This window comes from Chlorocebus sabaeus, chromosome 27 (assembly GCF_047675955.1).
Source record: "Chlorocebus sabaeus isolate Y175 chromosome 27, mChlSab1.0.hap1, whole genome shotgun sequence".
Taxonomy (NCBI): Eukaryota; Metazoa; Chordata; class Mammalia; order Primates; family Cercopithecidae; genus Chlorocebus; species Chlorocebus sabaeus.
Genome location: NC_132930.1, coordinates 29,011,379 through 29,033,321, shown reverse-complemented (window position 1 = coordinate 29,033,321; position 21,943 = coordinate 29,011,379). Strand labels below are relative to the sequence as shown.

General features: G+C 40.8%; 1 protein-coding gene and 1 long non-coding RNA gene across 3 annotated transcripts in view; one reads left to right on the top strand and one right to left on the bottom strand.

The window, feature by feature from the left end:
• KCNIP4 (potassium voltage-gated channel interacting protein 4) overlaps positions 1-13,957 on the bottom strand; it is a 1,194,812-nt gene extending 1,180,855 nt beyond the window's left edge. Inside the window, exon 1 of one of the 2 annotated variants that reach the window (XM_008017780.3) lies at positions 13,730-13,957. In XM_008017780.3, coding sequence (XP_008015971.1) covers positions 13,730-13,790 — 61 coding nt within the window. In that variant the 5' untranslated portion in view covers positions 13,791-13,957. The remainder of the gene's footprint in view (positions 1-13,729) is intronic. The other variant, XM_073012493.1, reaches the window with a different exon arrangement.
• A 321-nt stretch (positions 13,958-14,278) lies between these two features.
• On the top strand, positions 14,279-21,668 carry LOC119627654 (uncharacterized). Its single transcript, XR_005243842.2, has 3 exons — positions 14,279-14,622; positions 18,748-18,931; positions 19,986-21,668. It is a non-coding gene; the product is annotated as an uncharacterized lncRNA (long non-coding RNA).
• The last annotated feature ends 275 nt before the right edge of the window (positions 21,669-21,943 follow it).

Below are 21,943 nucleotides of genomic sequence, written 5' to 3'. Positions count from 1 at the left end.
TACTTATAAATAAAAAGGATATTCAAAACTGCTTGAGGGTCCCTCTTACCAGGGTATTCCTCTAGCACCCCAAATACAATATTGAACTCAATGCTTTTGACCCTATGTGCATGCACATGTACAAAGACCCACACAATTTCCTTCTGTCTTCTGTCATCTGAATAATATCCTCCCATCACCATAAGCAAAGACCTTCATCAGTCACCCCAGTTGGAGTACAGAGCCTGCCTAGGTGCATGCCTTGACCCCTACTCCTCCTTGATCTCCCACTTAACTCCACCTCCACATTCAATCAGTTACAAAGACCAATCACAATGCCCCAAGAACCTGCCACCAACACCCTTCTCGAACTAGACCCTCCCACCTAATGCCTCAACAACTTTGATGACTTCTCAATGACCTTTCCACCTGGAGACTCTCCCTTCTTTAATCTTCCATTTACATCAGACAAGAGGAGTCTTCCTAAAGCATCACTTTTATTATGGCATTATTGTCCTCAGAAACCTTAAATGCCTACCCACCGCATAAAATCCACATTTCTTAGACTCTCCAATCTCATGTCTCAGCCTCATCACTTCTCAGATCACCATCCATGCCACCCAAACTACTGTCCACACACAGTTATTCATGACTCCCCACTAAATGCTTCTTCTCAATCCCTCTGAACTCCACTGGCTATTTAGAGTCCAGCTCTTCCACAGAATATTCCCTAACAAGTCACCCCAGAGTGACCTCCTGTTCTCTTCTGCACTAGAGGACCAGATTTATCCCTTCCAGAGGGCAAATGTCACTTCCTCAGAACTCTCTCCCTCCGTGACCCCCACATATTCCCAGTTTTTCCTCTCTCCTCACTTCTCATCCTCATGATTAAAGAACATTTCTCTCAGGCCATATAATTATAAAAATGACCACAACTCACATTTATAGGGCCGTATCTAATTGTCAAGCACTGTGCTAAGCACTACATATGCATTAATTCAGTTAATCCTCAGTGCAACCTGGTGATATAGATTCTCTTCAGCGATTCACAACTCAACATAGATTTGAGTACATTTTCATAGAAAGATAATGGAAAATAAACAAATAAACCCCAAAGAAATAAAGATAGATATATATGTGCACACACATATATCTACATACATATAGTATATATAAAACAGCATTATAAAATAGTAGTATAGCATATATCATACGCCTATATTTTTTATTTTACAAAGTATATAAAAACTATGAAGGAAAGCAAAGCAGGGTAAAGAGATTGAGAGATGATAGGGATTGAAGGATGATACGGTTTGGCTGTGTCCCCACCCAAATCTCATCTTGAAATGCAGCTCCCATAATTCCCACATGGAACTCAGTGAGAGAGAACTGAATCATGGGGTGGTTTCCCTCATACTGTTCTCGTGATGGTGAATAAGTCTCACAAGATCTGATGGTTTTACAAGGGGTTTCCCCTTTTGCTTGGCTCTCATTCTCTTTACCTGCCACCATATAAGATGTGACTTTGCTCCTCCTTGCCTTCTGCCATGATTGTGAGGTCTCCCCAGCCATGTGGAACGTGAGTCAATCAAACCTCTTTCCTTTATAAATTACCCAGTCTCAGATATGTCTTTATTAGCAGCGTGAGAACAGGCTAATACAAGAGAAATAGGATGGGTTGTCATATTAGATGAAGTCATCAGAGAAGTACCATATCAACAGAGACCCAAAGGAAGTGAGGAGGAAAGCCAACAGAATTATGGGGTGAGAATGGTCCAGGAACACATTAAGAAACTAAACTACAGAGAGACCATGTGACTTCTCAAGGTCATGCGATAGCAGGCACAGTATGTGAATCCTAATTCTGACTCCAAAGTCTTATCCTTAGCCACCAGTCCTCACCTTCTATTAATGTTCTGCAGCAGTTCATTCTATTAGCCAGCTCTGGATTTTTAAAACTCCCTTTTTCCCCATTAGTTAACAAATATGGACCTTCTACATGCCAGGCACTGACCTCCATTCATTAGAAGTCATCTACCTCTCCAATTTCTTCTCCAGGTATAACACGTTTCCATGGTTTCACATCCATCTCCCACCCTTATTCTTTACAGTTCTGACTCTAGACTCTATTCCTCATCCAGTTCATGACTTCAATTACCATCATCTTTCTGCAACTAATTCCTAAACTGGGGTCCCAGTTTAATTTGATGGCCAGTTTCTTGGGTGCAAGACTGTGCCTCATTCATCTCTCTATTCCTAATACTCATCACAATGCTGGATGTGAAATAAATGAGTGCCTCTCTGAAATAGATTAAATTTGAACTCTACATTTCCATCTGCCTTTGGGACAGTTTGACCTGGATGTTTTCCCAGCATCTCAAAATCAATATTTCTAAAAATGAACACATTATCTTCCATCCAAAACCTGTCCCTCCTCCTATATTCCTTGTCACTCACAGCAGCACCACAAAGTATCACAGTCACCAACCTTGCCAACTTTCTCCCCCACAACAGCCATCTCACCTTTCCATTCCCATTGCCTTTACCCTTGTTCAAACGTTTGTTTTCTCTTGCCTAGACTAATGGGACCGCCTCCTCAATATATCCCAACTGATGGTACTTCCTACACAGCTATGCAAAATTAATTCCCTTCATTCTGTCACTTTTTGTGAAATTTGATGGTCTTCTATGCACAAAATTTAAGCTCAGTATCCTGTTGCAACCCATATGGCCCAATACCTATTGGGCATCTTCTCCACTTTGATATCCAAGAAGCCCTTAAATTTCATTGTTCTCCAAAACTGACCATTCAGGTTTTTTTCAACCGAACCTCCTTCTCTGTATTTTCCATCTTGGTAAATGTATGCCACGCCACAGTTCCCCTGGCCAGAAACCAAGAGTTGCTCTTGTCCTCTATTTGTCTCATGTGTACTCTCTGCCTTCCACTGCATGACCAATGCCTTGCTCTGTCCTTCATTATGTCTCACCTGCAGCTATGCCACAGCAGGTCTCTGCCTGCTGTTTTACTCCCTTTTTGTCCATTGGCGACATCACCAGTTATCTTCCCAGTGTGCAAATGTGGTGATGCTCCGCTCTTGATTGAAATCTATCAGTAGTTTTCATACTGCATCACATCTTGACCGTGACTACTGTCCAGCTTCCCATCTCACAATTTTCTTCTTCCCCACACATTCACAAAACCACACAAAATTCTTACTGTTCCCTGATTGTAGTATCATGTTCTCTTGGTCCAGCCTTGGGACCACAGCCCTCCCTGCCTGAAACTTTCATAATTCACCTGCCATCTCTCCCTGAAAAATTCATTCTCATCCTCCAGTCCTACCTAGTCTAAGTAGCTTTCTATGACTCTGTCCCGCCTGCAAAGTGTGACTTATATCTGTTTCCAAAGCAGTCTGTGCCTGGTGTTATTACAGGGCTTTTGAAGTTCTAATTTTCATCTCTCATGTCTATCTCTTTAGATTCAGGGCTTCTTTTCCATGGGATATTTTTCAACTCTGCATTCTAGTACTTAGAAGAATACTTGGGAAATGAATGTTCAGTATATGTTTTGTGAAAGAATCAATTGGCTCATATTTGGGGAAACCCCCACTGATATGAAGGAGTACTAACATTATTTAGTCTACAGAATAATGCTCTTTTTCTACATAAGGTTTGTGTTGTATTATACATGATTCCGTATTATACACGATTCTGTATTATACATGATTGTGTTGTATTATACATGATTCTAAAAAAGCACTATGACTCAATAACAAACCATGTGATTATGATAGATTTACTGAGTGTTCCTTCAGCTTATTATTTCACAGAAGACAAGGACTATAGCTACTGATATTCCTCATTAAGAACATATGATGGGGTCCTAGGAAGGTATTTAGCACATGCCTTTGAAGATGAAGTAAACTGACATACACTATGTAATTAATACATAATTTGGGTCAAGTAGAAGTCTGGGGTAGAGAAGGAAGATATAATTTAAATGTTTAATTCCTATAACTTAAACAATTAACATATCTTTATACTCTGAAACATTTACTAGCACAGTGTCTCTCATATCGTAGGTGATTGATAAATGCATTTTAAATGAATGATTGTTTAATAACATTCTCAAAAATATTTCTAAAACTATCACAACACAAATTGCATTAAGGCTGAAGTTATAACTGTCATTGAGATCTAAAATTTTGCTCTAATAATAGTTATGGAAGGCCACAATCCCATGCTCAGGGATCCAAGGATAAATAAAGCTATGTTTTCAATTGCAATGCTTATAACAAGTTAATTTTACAGTTTAATCTTCCCAGTGTAGCGGTGGTAGATTTTTCATTCTCACTGTTTATTCTGAGAGGTGAACAACAATTTTCAAAGTACTTTTTAATGACCAATTTTCATTTGGAGGTTACATCCATAACTTTAACTAGGAGGACTTATGGGGTGTAGCGGTGACTTCTGTACTTAAATTACACCAGAAGTGCTAGCATTTATTACCTTCCAGCTTCCCAGTTTAGATGTGTGCCCTTTCTTAAAAACTACCTTACAACATCTCCATTTAAAAAATGAGATTTATTCTATAAACCCACAGCAAGAGAATTCCCTCACTCCATGTCCCTGGATATTGTATTTTACAGTTTTCTGCTTCCTTTTTCCATGTTTCTCAATGCCTGGCTCTATACTCTGATTGTTTTATACTTGTCCCCAAAATTTTCCTCCTCACAACTTTTAAATTAACGCAGTGCACCTGCGTTTCAGAGTCTGTGCCAACTCTCTCAGATATCATGACTTCAGCAGAAAATCCTGATGAAACTGGACCATGAGCAGACAAGGAACAGATAACCACTGCAATAATACTGTGCATCACCGTATAAAAGGCTCATCTGCAAATTAAAGGAAGTTTATTAAAATAGATGATATGGAAAAAGTGATTTAAAATTCTTGGAAAGGATGTGAGAAAAGTTGAGCAGAATGTGACTTTCACAAGTGCTTGAAATATTAGATGATGTATAACATCCTTATAATAAGTGATCCCCAAAATTAAGTTTAAAAATTAGAGAAACATCCTATTTAATTTGAAAATTCCTACACCAATTTGAAGTGCCTCTGCCTACATCAGAACATCATGTAAATTCCCAATAACAGACATGAGCATTTTCAATTCCTTTAGGATTGTCTTTAAACAGAAGATATAACTCATTTGCATTCTCCAAGCTTCCAAATCATATTTGTTTTAGGAAAAAAGTGCATTTTTTACAGACTTCCAGCATCAAAGAAGGTTTTTAAAATCTTTAAAATAGCTTAGATAATGTAATGTCTTTAGGTGACTGAAAGATAAACCCAGATTACAGTTAGAAAAATTGGTAGAGGGCAGGAAGAAATGGACAATAGAACAAACACAGAACTTCAAGCCCAGTTCTTCTCATAGCTTTATTCTACAGGACCCCAAAGAGGAAAAGGTCAAGTTCAATATCACTGTGTGCTTCCATTCGGAAAGAAACAGCACTTATACCAACTGGAAGTAATTTTGCTTTTAAACATCCATCTCACTTCATCCTTAACTCTGTTATGGGAATGAATATTTTAAAATAAACACGTTTAGGCATTTATTTTCTCCTCAACTTGACTATCAATGCCTCGTGCACATTCAGTTACTAACTCTTGCATAAACAGTAAGCTCTCTAGAAGCAGACTCTACGTCTCAGTCATCCCAATACTAAGTAGTTTCTTTGTAGATATTTGCTGAATTAATCTTATTTCATCATTACAGGATCTTTATAAGCTACAAGTAGATATCATTACCACCACAGCGGAAGAAAGAAAGAAACAGCAACATTAAACTCAATGACTACTTTGTATATTCTCACCTTCCTAAATTAAAATTTCTCTAAATTAAGCTTCTCTCCAAATTTAACTTGTTCTTCATACTATATCTCACAGAGTTATTTTATAAATGTCCGTTAGTTAGTTCTATATTACCTTTTTTTCCTCAAATTCCCTGTGGACACAAGAAGACTGGGGGATCAGTTCCATTACAGTAGAATGGGTTGGAGTACATCCCTGTATCTTTGCCTTTAGATGTAACCATAAGACACTTTTATTCACGGAGTGAATTACCAAATGCAAAGCATGGATAAAAGGTATGGGCTAGACCATTTTTTAAAGTAGTTTCCCATGCTATCATAATGAATATTCATTAAATTATAAAAAGTTATAACCCGAAATAAAACCCTTGGCAGAATATCTATTGGGAGATATAGATCAGTTTAAGAGCTGCATGTGCTATATGTACCCGATATTATTAAGAAACTCATGAAGACATTTAGAAGTCATGTCTTTTCTCGTAAAAAACAAAATAAGATTTTGAGATATCTTACCATATGTAACAATGTACACACAGCACAACAAAAAAAAAGACATGGATTGTGGGGAAATTGTCATTAGACTGCAGTAGTTACTGTTATCAGTCCAATCTGATTTTCATTCCCATCTGGGCAATGACACTTCTTAAATAAACTGCTTAACTCAAAAGATCCTTCAAAATATTAAGAACTGTTGACATCTGGAGATGGAAGTTTATTTTTCCTCCAAAACTTTTTTAAAATAAAGACCTATTAAAAAAATTTTTTTAAATCCAGATCTAATTCCCTAAAGACTTTTCATGAGCAGATGCTGCCTGAATACAAGAGGGGACATTTCCCGAAGCCAATAGAGATTTCAGGTAATCAAAAAGCTATAAATTGTTGCTGTAAAATGTTTTGATGATTTATTTTTACCTAAATAAATAGTGTGGGTGGGGCAGGTAGAGGGAGAGAAGTTTCTAAAAGGTCAATAACATATCCAAAGGGTATATAAACTGACAACCTATTTCCAATGAGAGAGCCACTCAACCACACTGGCTGTGTTCATTCAGGAAGAAAAATCAGCCCCTAACATGAGCATGAAGGCCAAATGTTCAATATGGAAAATTCTATATTTATATCCATGTTCAAATTATTCTTTATATTGTCAGAGTGTGTGAAGAGCCTTTATGTTTAAATACTGACAGCCCTTTTTCAGGTTCTCTAATGCTATGTGCATGTGTGCACATATAGCACAGCCTATAGTGAAAAGACTGGGCAAGAAGAGGAGGTACAGCCACAGCAATGACAGTAAAGGAGCTGAACTTCTGCCTCTCTCAGTCTTGACACACTTTTCACTTCCCTCTTACTTCCCTCTCAATACAGCCTGATGTTTCACTGTGAAATCAGATGTAAAAGGAAGTGCACCTAAGGAAATGGGTGTGTATACACTGAATGACGTCTCCATGCCTTTTTAAATTTTCCCATTCCTTTCCACATCTACTGCCATAATGCAAGGATCTATCATCTGATGAGAATAATGGTGGTGGATGTGGTGGTGTAGGCATTCACTCACAGAGGGGAAATTTACAAAGGACCACTTGTGGGGTTAGGGGCCAGGAGATGTGAGGCCCCTCAGACTACCGATGTTGGAGGTGATCATCGATCTGGAAGGGAGAACGAGGGAACGTCACAGCAACAACATCCAAAGATGACAATGGCGACTGCCCTAAATGTACAAAATCACTGGGCATCTGTTAAGCTAGTTTCCAGAAACAGTGTGTACTCTGATAGTCATGGTGCTATAGATGCAAGAACATGCACAGTTCAAGGGAGCATTATCTTGATGTCATGTACTGTGCTCATAAACTCAGTCCACTGAATGGAAAGACATGGAGCCAAAAGTCACTTTCAGCCAACGGCTTAACATGCAATCAAATGTGAATTGTAACTTTGGTCTTTGGTGGGTCTACCATGGGACAATGTGATTTAATTTCATCAATAGCTTTAAATGTCTACTAGTTTTTGTTTTGTTTTGTTTTTGAGACAGAGTCTCACTCTGTTGCCTAGGCTGCAGTGCAGTGGCGCCATCTAGGCTCACTGCAACCTCTGCCTCCTGGGAGCAAGCGATTCTCCCTGCCTCAGCCTCCCAAGTAGCTAGGATTACAGGCGCCCGCCACCACGCCCAGCTAATTTTTGTATTTTTAGAAGAGAATGGGTTTCGTCACGTTGGCCAGGCTGGTCTTAAACTCCTGACCTCAGGCGATCTGCCAGCCTCGGCCTCCCAAAGTTCTGGGATTACAAGCGTGGGCCACCACGCCTGGTCTAAATGTCTACTAGTTTATGAAGCATTGTACAAGTGCTTACTAGGGGTACAAAAATTAGTAATTCTTGCATGGTACTACTTGCCATCAAAAAGTTACAACTGAATATCTGCAAATGAGACACATTATGTCTAGTTAATTCTGCCTTGTCATTCAGATCTATATCAACAATAAAAGAAAAGCAAGTTAAGAAAATTCAAAGAATAATTATTTGAGGAGGAGTCAGGGAGAAATCAGTGAGGCTACAAGAGAAGGACACTACATTTCAGATATGTCTTGATGGATATACAGATGTTCACCGGGCAATGTGAGGGCAGGAAGTTAATTCTAAGCAGTGGGTAAAACAGGAGATACAGCTGGTTATGGTCCCAGCTACTTGGGAGGCTGAGGTGGGAGGACAGCTTGAGGCCAGGAGTTCGAGGCTGCAGTGACCCATAACGGCACCACTGCACTCCAGCCTGGGCAACAGAGTGAGACTCTGACTTAAAAGAAAGTGAAAAAAAGAAAAAAAGAGATATGTTTGGAGACCAGGGAACAGTCCAGTTTAGCCAGATCAGGGTGTAGACCTAGCAGCATCATGAAAGAAAATGTTAGGATGGAGAGCTATCACTGCATTGTAGGAGCCTTGAAAATCAAGCTAAGGAATTTGTATTTTTGATTCTATAAGTAATGGGGGGGGCATTAAAAGATTTTGTGCAGGAGAATTCTATGACTCAAGTTAGGTTTCAGTAAATTTGGTTGGTTTTGAGTGGGGGGTAGCAGTCAGTGCAAACAGGATGTAACCATCATGGCCTAGAAAGGATGCTGAGAACAAAATCTTGGTGGTGGAAATGGAAATTGAAGGAAGAGACAGACATAAAAGACAGAAGAGAACCAGTAAGTCTTGGTGACTTATTCGTCATGATGAGAATACCATAGAGAAGGAGACTCTTTTGCTTTTTTTTTTTTTTTTAACAACATGTCTCAAAAAATATTGCCACAATAACTGTTTTTAGAAGACAGAGCATGATGTCCTTTTTGACATACTGACTTTAAGGTGTTGGTAAAACTTTCTTATGAGTCTGACCAGCAGAAGAGAAATGGAGCAGACTATAGACTCAAGAGATACTCCCCCATCAAAATAAGAATCAAAGCCACACTTTGATTAGGAAGAGAGTACAGAGGGAGAAGATAATTAAAAGACAACCATGTGAAAGGCTGCACAAAATGGGCAAAAAAGAGGAAATAAGTGTCATAAAAGGAGATCTGGCTGGGCACGGTAGCTCACGCCTGTAATCCTAGCACTTTGGGAGGCCGAGGCGGTTGGATCACTTGAGGTCAGGAGTTCAAAACCAGCCTGGTCAACATGGTGAAACGCCATCTCTACTAAAACTCCAAAAAAAAAAAAAAAAAAAAAAAATTAGTCGGGCATGGTGGCGGGTGCTCCTGTAATCCTAGCTACTTGGAAGGCTGAGGCAGGAGAATCACTTGAACCTAGGAGGCAGAGATTGCAGCGAGCCAAGGTCACACCACTGCACTCCAGCCTGGGTGACAGAATGAGACTCCATCTCAAACAAACAAACAAAACAAAACAAACAAACAAAAAACAAGATCCGGGAGAAATCAGAGAAAATAGAATAATTCAATGCAAGTTGGGAAGGCTTCTTTCATTCAGTATCTGTTGTTGAGCAAATATTACAAGTCAGACTTCATGCTCAATACTGGGGATGAAGTGGCGAACAGAACAGAAAACCTCTGCTCTCACAGAGCTCACAATTTCCCAGGACATGTTGGTAAACAGCAAGAAACAACCCAGTGAGTTCAGTAGGATATGAATTGAGAAAAGGCCCTCAGGAACTTTAACCAAATGAATACTTTTGGAAAACAAATGGGTGATTCAATGCCCAAGGGTGAATTAATTTATAATAATGGGTGCAGTTGTAGAATTTTAAAAGATTTTTCAGACTTGCAAAGGCTCCTTGAACAAATAAGATACTCATCTTCCCACAACCCCCTCCCCACCTCACACATTAATCTACTTGAAATAGTCACTAAGAAGAGAGGCTATTTAGTAAGAAACACATTCTGCTATGTATTATTGAAAAGCAATATTATTCACATGTTCTGGAAAAAGTGAGAACACGAAAAATAAATAAAAGGACAAAAAATAGTAAGGGCTTAATAATTTAAGCCCAGAAATATTTCTTCAAAACAATCAACCACTGTCTGGTCTACAATTCTGCAGAAATCTTGCATACATATTTTATATTGCATGGCTCATTAATTTCCAAACCATCCATAGCTTTATTTTATGAGATGGCATAAGCTTTAGGCCTGGGGAGAGAGGGTGGCTGAATTTCAACACTTCATCCTATCATTTGTTTAGTACACTCCTTACATTTATATGACATAAAGAAAATAAAATAATGAATGTATGATGAAAAACTTTTCATGGATTCAGAATAAATGGATTTTTCAATATTACCCTTGTGGAATTACTAATTTGAGTTTGCCTTATCTTTAATAAACACAAAACTTAAGCCAAAGCCATGATACATCCATCAAATGACAATTCAAAATTGAAGAGATTTTTTTTACTCTACTATTGAAACATACATTTTCCTCCTCACTTTTAGTTGTAGATTACATCACATAACATCTGCCATCCCTAAGTTAGATGGCACAAATTAAGGACACCAATGAATAATTTTGTAGGTTTTTTTTTCCTCTGACCTTATTTCTGATTATCTTTCAAACACACAGCTGAATTATCAACTCCCTCTTTCTCCCCACTGTTAGCAGGATTACCTCGCAGGAGTGCAAAATAATGGGATTAGACAATGAAATAAAAAATGTATTTTGGTCAGGCTTTGGGTTTAACATGGAAGCTGGCGGGGCAAAAGTGAGCACTCTAATTTGTAAGAAACCTTCTCTACTTGTATGTACTTACACACAACTCACCCATTTTCTGTCCTCTCTGGCATTAACAATGTCAATTACAGTGATTTACAGGTGGTGCTCATCAGTTAGCATATTAGGTGCTTTTACTTGTTGAGAAGAGTGTATGGAATGAACTTTTTAAACTAAATTATAAAGTTTCAGAATTGCAACTCGACTCTGTTCTGTCATTTCCAACATTTCCTCTCTACTTTCCATTCATATAGTTTCATCCTTTGCCTTTCAGTAAATCATTTTTCACAGTGTTCTATCTCCAAGTCAGGTAATAAAATACACACACACACACACACACACACACACAGACTCACACTTCTCCAATTTCCGATTTCTCTATCATATACATACATTTCTCTCAGCTAGAGCTTCCAGTTAAATTTTGCTTAGATTCCAGATAAATCATCTTATAAACCTCCATCCCAGAGATATATATTCAAGGAAAACACTGTATCATAGTACAAGATAGTTTGGAAGTTATATAAACAGCCTACTTATTGGAAAGAGAACAAGATATCAGGACTATTATTTTAAAACAAAAATGGAAGATAGAGTTTAAGCCTTTAAAAATCATCCTTTCTCATCCCAGGATTAGTAAAGACCACCCTATATCTGATCACGAGTAAGCAAAGTACTTATGCATATGTTTGGTGAAAATAATATTACATATTTGGGGATCAGTCTCTAATATTAGCTTTGAAGCAATATCAACAAGAATAAAAATGATAATCCAAACTATTTTTTCTTTATTCTTCCCATCATATGACAACTAGCTAAAAATGTGTGAATACAATTCAAGAAACAGGTGTCAAATCAATTCTCAGCCAGAAAACTAATCACTTCGGTCTCACCTTAGCCAAAGTATACATCAGCATATTTCTGTTCTCTAAATAAACAGTGAACACTTGCTGATTCTGGAGATAGCACTAAACGGTTTGCTTTTTTAAATGTATAGTACTCCCCAGGTGTGACTTCAATTTCATTTCTCATTTATAGTGATTATGGCCACCTATGGCCCTGTGCATACACTAGACATGCTGATTCAATCCCCATCCAGTTGCTGGAAGAACAGGCACAGTCAAAAAGCTGTGGTCACTGAGGAGCCAAGCAATGCAAGCCTTCCAGTTCCGGAGACGACATTCCTGCCATCTGCTCCAGCCTTGAGTTCCCTGGGCTGCCATGTGTGTGAATGAGTCTCTAGTACGACAACTAGCCCTCTACCCTATGTTTATTCTAAAGAACTGCAAAGACAGAGACCCTACGAACTCAACTCAACACCCAACAACTACTCAGCCCTCTACACTAAACACGCCACTCAGGAAACATTTGATCTCTTAAAGACTGTAAGTATTTCTCACAAGAGATATTCTACATATGCTTGGCTCATAATGAGTGGGCATCTCCAGGCATAAGTGAAAACAGAACTAAATACAGTTACAAGTCAAATGTGGGGCATTACAGGTGATGTTCATATTACCTTTTCCAGTCCAAAAGGATTAAGACTGTTCTCTTTAAAATTTCGTATTCAGGTGAGACTAGTGTCCTCCCAGTTACAATGACCTTAACTTTTGGAGTGAAGAAAAGAAAGGGAGGGTGTTCATTTCCATTTCTCATGGCCATACATTCGAATGATTGACTCAAGTTGTTGAGGTGACTCCATTTCCCTGAGTACTAAATAATACAGCGAGTGGAAACACCTCTTTCCTTGCAAGTTTGCAACCCTCAAGTCCAAGTTTTTCACCCTCTAAACCCAAACTATGCTATAGCCATATGTGACCCCTTAGCTTATGTAATCCGGGAGAGGTCCAGTATCACTCTCATGTGCCCCAAAATCACTTCCATTCTATTTCTGGCTCCTGTAAAATACTCTGTACACATCAAAACCACCTAATAACAAATCGATGCAACCCAAGACTCTTTGTGGGAGGGCATCGTCCCCTATTTCTCTATGGATCCCACCAAACAGCAAAACATTTCTCCCTGCTTTCGCAGAACGCACGTTTCTCTGAAAGCCAAGATTCTAACACAGTGCCCGATACCTTTCCAAGGCTGTACTGTATATAAATTATTTCCAAGTGTCACTGAGGACCATTTTCTCTGAACACACTAAACTGAAGCTAGCCATAAAACAAGCCATACGCTCCGGCTGAAGAATCCGACATGGGCAAGATACCGCCAGTATATTACCAGGGGACAAAAATACAATTGTAATGAAGAAACGTTTGGAGGCGTAAAGGAAAAGTGGAAGGAGACGATCAATACTATTTCAGCTCATTAATCCCCAGGTGTTAGGGGAAGGAAGCGTGCGGTCTGGAGTCATCTGGCAGATGCATAAACAACCTCGGAAATTTTCAGAGAAGGCAAAAGTACGCACAGGATCGCAGGGGACCCTGCCACCGGCGAGTTTCAAACACACTTCAAACATCTTTTCTTCCCCGACCTGGATCTTGCATGCACCCCCCTCTCCTTTGCACCCCATGCCCGCCGCTCCCACCTCCCCTTCCCAGTCCCGCCAGGTGACTATGTCTCATGCAGCGAAGGCAACAAGCGTCCCTAGCCGAGGAGGGGAAGGGGCAGCCGTCTCGGCTCGCGAGGGAAGGAGGGCGGAAGCGGGCGCCCGCTCGCAAGCTTATTGCATCCTACCGCCTGTGGAGCTGGCCTCCTCCAGCTGAGCCGAAATGCTTTCCACTCTCCTCACATTCATGTCTGGGGACGCAGGGTGCAGGAGTGAGACTCGGGAATCCACCGGCCAGGGGCGTCTGTCGACGGGTCTGCACGGGAGCGCACCGCCGCTCGGCCCGGGGGCGTCCGTGGAGCTGGGAGAGAGAGCTTCGGCGGCGGCGGTGGCGGGCAGGGCGCGCGGAGCCGGCTGCAGGTGCAGGCGGAGGCCGGCGGGGGGCGCCGGGGGCGCTGCGCGGCCCTTGGCGGCGGGGGCGCGCGGGGCGCGCGGGGGGCGACCGAGGCGCTGGCAGCTCGGCGACAGCGGCTGGAAGCGGGGGAGCTGCACCGGCGGCTACAGTGCGGGGACCCCAGCCCCTCGCCCGCGTGGGCGCCGCCCCTGCCACCTGCTGCCGAGTCACCGGACTGGGGGGTCCGGGGGGGGGGGTACGGGGATGGGAAAACGCAGCTGGTGGTGCGGTGCCTCTGGCGACAGAGCAGATGGACCTGAAAGAGACCCGAGGTGACTTCGGGCTGGGCAGGGCACCCCCGGGAGTTGCCAGCGGCTCTCAGTGGACGCCTCTAGGACCCCTTGTCACTGCGAGCAGCGCCTGCTCTGGGGAGGGCTCGAAGGCGCCGCGCCTTTTCAAAGAACGCCGCTGCGTCCCCCAGGGGCTCCAACTCGGACAGCTAGACTGGAAATACTGGTGCCAAAGTTAGGCTGAGTTTGAAGGACACCAGAGGGGAAGCGCAAGGAGATGCCCTTCTCCCGAGCCGGGCAGAGCGCCAGGAACTCCTAGACAGGAAACTTCCCATTGAAGCTAGAACCGGTCATGCGACTCAGCTAAGTGTGGGGAAACACTGGCTCTAGACTCCAGGTGAGCATCGCAGGGCAGGGCGGAGGTGAAGAATACCACCTTGGAGAGAGGGGGTGGCATAGACCGGTGGCATTTTGGAGAAGCATCCTTGTGGGGGGTTTCATTTGAGATCTCCCAGGCAGGTCAACCAGCAGCTATCGCTCACCACCCCCAGGGTCATTTGCCCTTCTGAAGCACAGTAAGGCCGGGAATAGTTGGGAAGGTAAAGAGAAACCAATAAGACCACTTGTGGCCATGGTTACTGTTTGAGAAGTCAAAATTAAAATGCAGACTTCTGTGTCCCCAGGAGTCAAATGCATAAAGCCTCTCTTTTCAGAAGAAAGGTCAAGTTGACCCGTTCTCCAGGCAAACTGAATTAAAATTCCCTCTCACTCTCAGCTGCAAGGCCAGTTGGCCATGACTTGCGTGGAAACCATTTCTAAGTGTTTGTGAAACTATTTGCCCTCCCTGTGGCTGCTGGATTATTTATACACACTGTCACCAAGTGAAGTCTTCCCCCTTTCTCCAAGTAGGTCTCAATTGACACCTTATTACCCTTCTCCCCATCCCCAAAACCACGAACGATTTACTTAGTCCTTTGAGCCCTTATAGCTTGTATTTGTATATTTCTTGAGAGCCTCTTCCTCTCCTTTTAGTTCATTGTTAAGGAAACAGATGCTGACACTCCCATTGTCTGGGTTCAAATCCTAGTTCCACTACTGCATAATCGTGTCGCCTGGTACAAATATCAGCTATAACTGGTACCTACATTATTGTTTTGTTGTGAGGATTTAAGAAAATGAATAGATGCAAAGGGCTTAGGGCTATGGCTGGCATGTAGCCAATCACTGTATAAAGATAGGCAACCCTGATTCTTGAAGTTAAGAACAATATTGTATTGACAAAGCAATAGAAAAGTTCCTTGCACATAGTTAGTCTTCCCTAAACATTTGTTTTTTTCATTATTCTGCAAACATCTAGTAACTACTGTGTACAAGGCACAGTTGCAGGCATTGGGATACCACAGTGAATACAACAAAGACCCTCAGTTATTGGCTTTCTATCTAGAAGGCAGAGACTGACAATAAATCAAGGAATCAGAAGTGATCTGCTGGGGAGATCACTTTTATATAGGGGGTACAGGAGGGCTTTATGAAAGAGGCAACAGTTAAGTGGAATCCTGATGAAAGTGAGGAGCCAGCCGTGGACATCTCAAGGGGAAAAGAACTTCCAAGCAAAGAGAACAGCAAGAACTAACATAAGAACAGCATGTTTGCAGGGCAGCTAGGAGGCTGACAGGGCTGAAGTACATTGAGAGAAGGAAAGGGTAACAGGAGAGAGAGTCAGAGAGGATGGGATCATATGCAGTGTAAACGTTTATTGAATTTTGTCTGCATACTTTTACAGGCAATGCATTCTTTCCACTTGCCAGCTTCCTTATAACAAGTCTTTTCTCTGCCCATTCTATCAGATTTAATCATTCGATTCTGTCACATGCCACCTTCTCCCTCTTCTGCTGACTTCTCATAGCAAACTTCCAACTTACTGACCAACTACTTCTTTCTCTTTTTCTGTAACTAGCAGTCTTTCCAGAAACCACCCACAACTTTGAATCACTAATACTTGTCCAACTCAAAATTTTATCTTCTATATGATGACTTCTAAAGCTAAAGCTACCTGAGCATGCTGGTTTGGATTCTGCAGCCTGGGTTGGAATTCCAGTTCCAACTGTGAACAAGCTGTATGTTTGAGGACTAATAACCTGCCTTAATTTTCTTACTCTAAAATGAAGAAAATAATAGTGTCAGCCGGGCAAGGTGGCTCACGCCTGTAATCCCAACACTTTGGGAGGCCGAGATGAGGGGATCGCCTGAGGTCAGGAGTTCGAGACCAGCCTGGTCAACATGGTGAAACCCAGTCTCTACTAACGATACAAAAATTAGCTAGGTGTGGTGGCACATGCCTATAATCCCAGCTACTCAAGAGGCTGAGGCAGGAGAATTGCTTGAACCTGGGAGGCGGAGGTTGCAATGAGCCGAGATCATGCTGTTGCACTCCAGCCTGGGCAACGGTGCAAGACTACGTCTCAAAAAACAAAAAAAGGAAAGGAAAGGGGAGGGGACGGTCTACTTAACTGTTGGGAAAGATTGATTCTATGAGGTAGCATATGTAGTGTTTAGGATGGCTCCTGGCACATAGAGTCAGTAAGGGCTACCATCGTAACAGTTATCACCATTATCATCATCATCATATTTTGTCATGATGAACTCAAAGAAGAAATGGCACCACTATATTCGATAACAGGTCTAAGCAACCTTCCCTCACAGTGTGGGAGGTAATACACAACTCCTTCTTCATCTCCAAAATATGCAGAACATTTTGTTGGACCAAACTACCTTTCAAATCTTATCCAATAAGTATCTGCCCATGTTGGCCCTATTAAATGTTTACCCCTTGACTAATTATAAAGAAGACAACCAAATCATGTAAAGTAGACACTATGCTGAAGAAGTTTGTAATATATTAATATATAAATATGTATTGTATTATATATTATATAATTTATATATTATATAATATAATTAATATATAATACTACATTAATATATTTCCAAAATATTCACATGGGATTTTATCTACTATAAATTCCAAGTCCAGACCTTTTTACTTGGATTCTTAGTCATTGTCAAACATCACAGAATAATTATCTTTTTACTGCCGCATTTACCATTATTTTTGATATTTGGGACCGAAAGTCCAGGATGTCTCTGTCTTGCTTGTACTATCTCTTTATTGGCTCTTTACGTACTTCAAATGGTTATAGAGAAGAGCTTCACAGGCCACAGCGTGCTGTGCCAGCATCTTATTACTCCTCCGAGGCTGTAGCAATCCTAGCCCCTCTTCCCATCCTCAAGACACATACACAGATTTCCACCTTCTCTGACTAACCCTAGATTACTCTCTGTATAGCATGGATGCATATTTTTCCCTCAAGGAACCATATTAAAAATTGAGTGCAGAAACAGAAGACTCACCATGTGCCAGCCATGAATCTCAGACTTTATGAACATTATTTCATTTAATCTTTACAAAGCCCTGGGAGATAAGTACTGTTATTATCCCTATTTAACTAGTGAAGAAATTAAGCCTCAGAGAAGGGAACTGGTTTGCCAGTTTTATAATAGTAATCAGTATCTCTGGGCCTTGAATCCGACAGTCTGACTCAAGAGCCCCCAAATTTAATTACTACACTGTACTGTCACCTTGGACTAGAATTTTGATGCTCTAGACTCTGACATTGCCTGGTTCTACGTCCTCCAGAAAGTCACTGATCATTTCTAAGCTTCAGTTCCTCTTCTGTAAAAAGGGGAATTTCTGCCTCACAAGGTCATTGTCAGGATCAAGTCAGGGAATGAAAGTGAAAGCTATATGTAAACAATGGAATGTTATAGAAGCAACCAGGATTACTTTTATTGTTTTCTGATTTTGTATTGCCTATTACCTTTATTGCTTTGTCTTTTCCGAAAGCCCCTTACATTTTGGCACAATTCTCCCTGGCTCACCATAACTTAGGCAGTAATAGTAAAACTTCTATTATTTCATAATTGTTGAGCACTTACACTATGCATCTATGCACTGTGTTAAAAACTCTATGTCATTGTATGAATTCGTTCTAAGAAAAATCATCATATATACTTATTCTTACCCTGATTTTAAAATGAGACTGAGACTCAGAGAGGTTAAGTAGCCCAAGGACAGCCAGCTGTGAAGAGGTGCAGCTGAGATTTGAACTCACATTTATCTGATTAAAACACGAGAGCTTCCAATTGCTTCTTGATGGTTCTCAAACTTTAACATACATAATAATCACCTAAACTGTTAGATTAAAAACTCCTCTGCTACAGCCTATGGATGGATTCACTGAGTTTGGCGGGGAGGTCTTAGAATATAATTTATTTTTTAATAGACTTTTAGAGCACTTTCTGGTTTTCAAAAAAAAAAAAAATGAGCATACAGAGTTCCCGTGTACCCCCTCTCCAGGAACCCCTCCCCGAGTTTTCCCATTGTTAACATCTGGTATTAGTGTGGTACGTTTTTACAATTGAGCCAATGATACATTATTTTTAACTGAAGTCCATCGTTTAGATAGGAAGCCTAATCTTAGAGGAAGAAGTGGCCTTAGAGGAAGAGGAAAAAAGAGAAATCACTCAGAAGAAAGGCCATGTGAGGACACAGCAGCCATCTGCAAGCCAGGAAGACAGCCTTCAGTGTAAACAGAACTCTACTGACACCTTAATCTTGGACTTCCAGCCTGCAGAACTGTGGGAAGGTAAACTTCTGTTGTTTAAACCACATAGCCTGTAGTATTTTGTTGTGGTAGCCCAAGCAGACTAATACATACCCTAAGATCATACTTTGAGAAATCACTACTCTACACTAGAGGCAAGAAAGTGTGGTCTGAAATCCACCAACATCTGCATCACCTGTGAGCTTGTCAGGCATTCAGAATCTGGGGCCCTGTCTCAGATCTCCTTCATCACTATCATCATTTTAACAACATCCTCAGGTGGTTCCAGGTAAGCATATTACAATGTGAGAAGGCTGGGCATGGTAGCTCATGCCTGTAATCCCAGCACTTTGGGAGGCTGAGGTAGGAAGGCTGATTGAGCTCAGGAGTTTGAGACCAGTCTGGTCAACATAGTAAACCCTGTCTCTACAAATAATTCAAAAATAATTGGCCAGGCGTAATGGCTTACACCTGTGCATAGTGGCGCCCAGCTACTCAAGAGACTGAGAGAGGAGGATTGCCTGAGCCCAGGAGGTCGAGGCTGCAGTGAGCTATGATGGCACCACTGCACTCCAGCCTAGGTAACAGAGTGAAAAACCCTGCCTTAAAAAAAAAAAAGTGGGAAGTCCTGCTCAACAGCACACTGGACACAGCTTTGTGCTGTTTACTTATTTACCTTAGGCTCCCTTGCAGCCATGCAGAGCCCACTGAGCAGAAGAGGCTAGTGTTACAATCAGCTCAGTGTACTTTACCCTAATGAGACAATCCAGCTTCACTTTTATGCCAGCCCTACTCACGTGAATGGAATCACTTATTATCTCATTAGGTTTCAACCTAACCTTGATCATTGGACTACACTTGCAAATTTATGATTCTTAATCTCTTGTATTATAATAATCAGGTAAAATAATCTCCTTTGAGATCCTAACATTAAAGGAAATATTAATATGCCATAATGAAACAAAAATGAGGTAAACATTTTAGAGCTGCCAAGTTAATTCCAACCTTCCTGTGGGATTTTTATATTCAATTCCTCATCTGATCTTTACAACTCTGAAAAGTTGACAGCTCAAATTTTATAATCCCCATTTTGCAGAAGAAGAAACTGAAGCCCGTGGAGATTAAGAGACTTATTTTCACAAGACACGTGGGATGCAGCCAGGTCACAAACCTTCATCGTCTGATATCTTTCAGCACTTGCTTCTATAAGGTTTGCCAAGTTTCTAAAAGCTGGAATACTGCCAAATGAAGTGTAAGTCTCTAAGCATCAAAATTCAGGTTTGCCTTGCAACTTTGTCTTGCAGGATGAGTCCATATTACAAATGTAAGTCATTATTTCACTTCACTGCAATGACCCCTGACTTGCGGACTTCAGGAAATCCACTGGCTACATTCTGTAGGTAGCAGGAGAGGTGATTAGAGGATTCGCTTCAGAATGGAGATTTAGTTTAACCAGACAGCTCTGCAAAAACTTAAATATCATTAACGAGGTTAATGCCGAAAATATTTTACCTGAATTCCGTATCTCTAGGTTCTATACTTAAATATGTTATAATTAGTAGATAGGTTCATTAAATTCCAAATCACTTTATATCTTTCATCCTTGTATTTTCTTTAATTGCTCATTTTCCTGCATGAAGACTAAAAGTCAATCCTTGAATAGTAAGAATTTACCGGTTTGTCTGCTAACAGTTTGAATAAAACTGTCCCAAAGAGATTTTGTTATGACTAAATGAATCCGTTTCTAGAATATTCTTTTTTGTTGTTGTTTTTGGAGACAGAGATTTGCTCTTATTACCCAGGCTGGAGTGCAATGGTGCGATGTCTGCTCACTGCAACCTCCACCTCCCAGGTTCAAGTGATTCTCCTGCCTCAGCCTCCCAAGTAGCTGGGATTATAAGTGCCTGCTACCATGCCTGGCTAATTTTTTGTGGTTTTAGTAGAGACAGGGTTTCTCCATGTTGGCCAGGCTGGTCTCGAACTCCTGACCTCAGGCGATCCACCCACCTCGGCCTTCCAAAGTGCTGGGATTACAGGCATGAGCCACCGCACTGGGCCTAGAATATTCTTTTTAACCAAAAGTTGGACATAGCTGAAAGCTATTCTAAATGACTGTTTTCTTCCAAAATCTAATTGAAAGACATCAAGTCTTTGAAAAGGAAAAAAGAAATAGGAGAAATATGTATTTCTGATGCGTGCGTGGCTCAAAGCACTATATAATATTGTTGATAAGGAAGTTAATTATCTGGGTATATTTAAGCTTTATTCATTAAATTGGTACTTTGGGGAATTAATGTTTAATTTATTTTGTTTGAAAATTCATTAGTAAAATTAAAATTCTTTATACAAATTATAGGTATTATAGGAAGACTGAGAACCTATTTCTTCAGAGTAAGGTAAAAAAACAAAAATGCCACAGTCTGGGCCTAGAAAATCCAAAACTCCGTCTAACAGTCTGTCAGACTTGAATAGTGAAACTGCCGCATGTACACATTAAAATAGATGAAGAACACTCAAATTCAGGTGTTAGTTAACAACCTGCCAACAAATGAAGGAAATAATGGAAAAGAAAGACTGAGACCGTCTAAGTGTCAATGCCATTAGATTTTTTAAAGTCCAGAGTCTTTTAGATAGGTGATGTGATAAAATGGTATCAAAAAGAGAAAACCTAACTATGTTGGAAGAGTGAATACTTACAGAACAAGCACACTTGGATTTAGGGAGAGTTGGGGAACATGCAATGAAAGATACACCCCTCTTCATGGGAACAGACTCAGTTTTAAAGACACAATCACAATCAATTCACTGCACTTTCGTGAGACAACTTTGTTTCACTTTTGTGTCGGTTGTACTCATATGGATTCAACTGTTTATTGTCTCATTAGGTTTCAAGTTGTCAGTAAGAACTCAGGGATGGTGGTGGTGAGGGGACTGGGGATAAAGAAATAAGATCATGGACTACTGGATAACAAGGTCATCTGATGTGAGAAGTCATTTATATTTTATTTCCTGTGTTGATTTTTGACAATGACCTAAGAATCTTGAATCATTCGT